Below are 2,216 nucleotides of genomic sequence, written 5' to 3'. Positions count from 1 at the left end.
GAGATTGTGAAGTCATTTGGCTAGTGTGTAATTCAGTTTCTTTACATGCAAGGAAAAGTTAATACAGTTCTTACCATTGCTTGTCCTCACTCATTACAACACTTAGTCAAATCACTGGTGATACAAACTGAGAGGTACAACTGTGAAATGGTAGGGATTTCTCATCCAGATGTCTTGAGTAACGGAAGCTACATGACATTCTTGTTGATTGACAAATAGCAAAATATTATTAACATCATTATGCCCCTCATAAAAATCTAATGAGTGGTAAATGTACTGGAAAGGATTATGAGTCTAGGCAAGAGTTATCTACGGAGATTCCTGATTGAATAGCTCTACTTAAAATACTCCTTTGTTAATGACTCTGACTTGTACATTTGCTGCCATCTTGGCTACTGCTATTGGACTGATAGTTGGATCTCCTCTGTCACTTGGGTAGTCCAAGTGATCTGAGCTTGGACTGCTGGCTACCACCTTGACTATTTCTCTACATTTAGCTCTTTAACACATCAATGTAGTAAAGCAAGGGGTACAACCTTTTTCCAGCTGTTCTGCTCCTTCAAATGCAAACATCCCACATGACACCAAAGTAAATGACCTCTCGACAGCAGCCTGGCACATACTCTCCTGGTTTCTGCAGCCTATGCTGAACAAGCAGCAGCATGTGCTTAGCTGATGTGAGGCTTAGTCTTTGTGCTAGTGGCGTCTCAACAGTGGTTTTGGGTCGAGATATCATCTGCTGCACCTGGATAAGAGGGGTGGAGGCCTCTTAAGTGGTGGTGAGTGGTCTGCTAGGAGTGAGCAGAATGAGAGCTGTGTTGCTATTGTTGTCTTTATCTTTGTGGCCATATGAGGACTCCTGGCTCAAGCTCTGTGCTCAATCTCTGCTGAGGTTCCTAGGCTTCATCTTTTGGGGTGCTGCGGCAGCTCTGGCCTTTGGTGGAGTTGTTGTGATCCTCATGTACAAGAACTACAGAGACTTATTTCAGGAATGTTTGTTTTCTCTCCCTGGCTGGTTGGCTGTTGCAGCTGCACTTATCTTGCTACCTACTGGAATTTTGACCACCTTGATTTCTGCTGAGAGGTCCCGCTATTATCAAGGGGCTCTCATGTACTTGCTGCTGGTCCTTTTTTGTCTGGAAATGTCTTCAGCAGTTCTGGTATGGTTCTACTCCATTCGGGTGGCTTCTGAGATGGAAAGCACTATGGGTTACCTTGTCTATCAGTACAATGGGACATATTCCCAAGGCCATGATAGCCCTGTGGATGAGTTACAGAGGAAGCTGCAGTGTTGTGGGGTTCAAAACTACACAGATTGGCTACAGGCAACAGTTGCTTCTTGGCATCTGCAAGCTGAAAAACCTCATGTTCCTGAAAGCTGCTGTGAGGTGAAGTATTCTCACTGCAGGGGTGACTTAGGCCATCTGGAGTGGATTTTTCAGGAAGGCTGTCTACAGAAGCTGGAAGACCAGTTGCATTTTGTCATGTTCTACATGTTTTGGTGCTGTACTGTGCTAAGTATCTTAGAGTTGTTGGCTGGTGTCAGCAATGGCATTCTCATGAGGCATCAGTCTTTCCACGACCATGCAATTCTGGAATCATCTGTTTTCTCATAGGCCTGCAGACACCGGCAGCATTGCTGAACGTGCTGCATGTTTCCTTGGTTTTGTACCACTCTGCAGTTGTACTGGAAGAATTTTTGTTTGTTTGTTTTTTACATTATGTGTGTTTGCATGTAAATCAGCCTAATTGATCACTGCTATATTTAAAAAAAAAGTTACAGTATTAGATCTATTTTCCTCCAGGTTTTTTTTTTTTTTTAATAAGAATCCTGTATCTGAAAATCTCAAATGCTGGAATTTGCAACACGAAGGGAATGGTCTTTAGCATGTGCAAACATGAACCCGCTGTATGTGAGTGTGGGGGAACCAATAGACAAAGGTATGTCTTGCTTAGGGATCATGTTGTAAGGTCATAATCTGAGCTTTTGCAATAAGTTTCAGCTGTAGTAGTGTCTTGATGATTAAGTAAGAGCAGATTCTTCCATCTTCAAACTTGTGTATAATGTTTTGGTATTTCTGGAAGAAGCTCTTTGGATAAAGCTTAACATTTTTTTTTTTTTTTTTTCTATTTCTCATTCAAACACTGTTTAAAAAGTAACTTGTTCTTCAGTGAAAATAAATGCCAATTTCTGAAGTGGCCCAAGGGTGCAATCT

The 2,216-nt window shown here is 41.9% G+C and overlaps 1 protein-coding gene across 1 annotated transcript; it reads left to right on the top strand.

The window, feature by feature from the left end:
• Positions 1-806: 806 nt before the first annotated feature.
• LOC309451482 (tetraspanin-3-like) lies at positions 807-1,616 on the top strand (the record flags this gene model as incomplete). The annotated part of the gene is made up of 1 exon (XM_082075164.1): positions 807-1,616. One exon carries the CDS (start codon positions 807-809, stop codon positions 1,614-1,616), a length of 810 nt encoding a protein of 269 aa, XP_081931290.1.
• Positions 1,617-2,216: the final 600 nt, after the last annotated feature.

The sequence above is a fragment of the Streptopelia decaocto genome (assembly GCF_964273445.1).
Source record: "Streptopelia decaocto genome assembly, chromosome: Z".
Classification (NCBI taxonomy): Eukaryota; Metazoa; Chordata; class Aves; order Columbiformes; family Columbidae; genus Streptopelia; species Streptopelia decaocto.
Note: the sequence above shows the minus strand (reverse complement) of the source record. Positions and strands in the feature narration are given on the sequence as shown.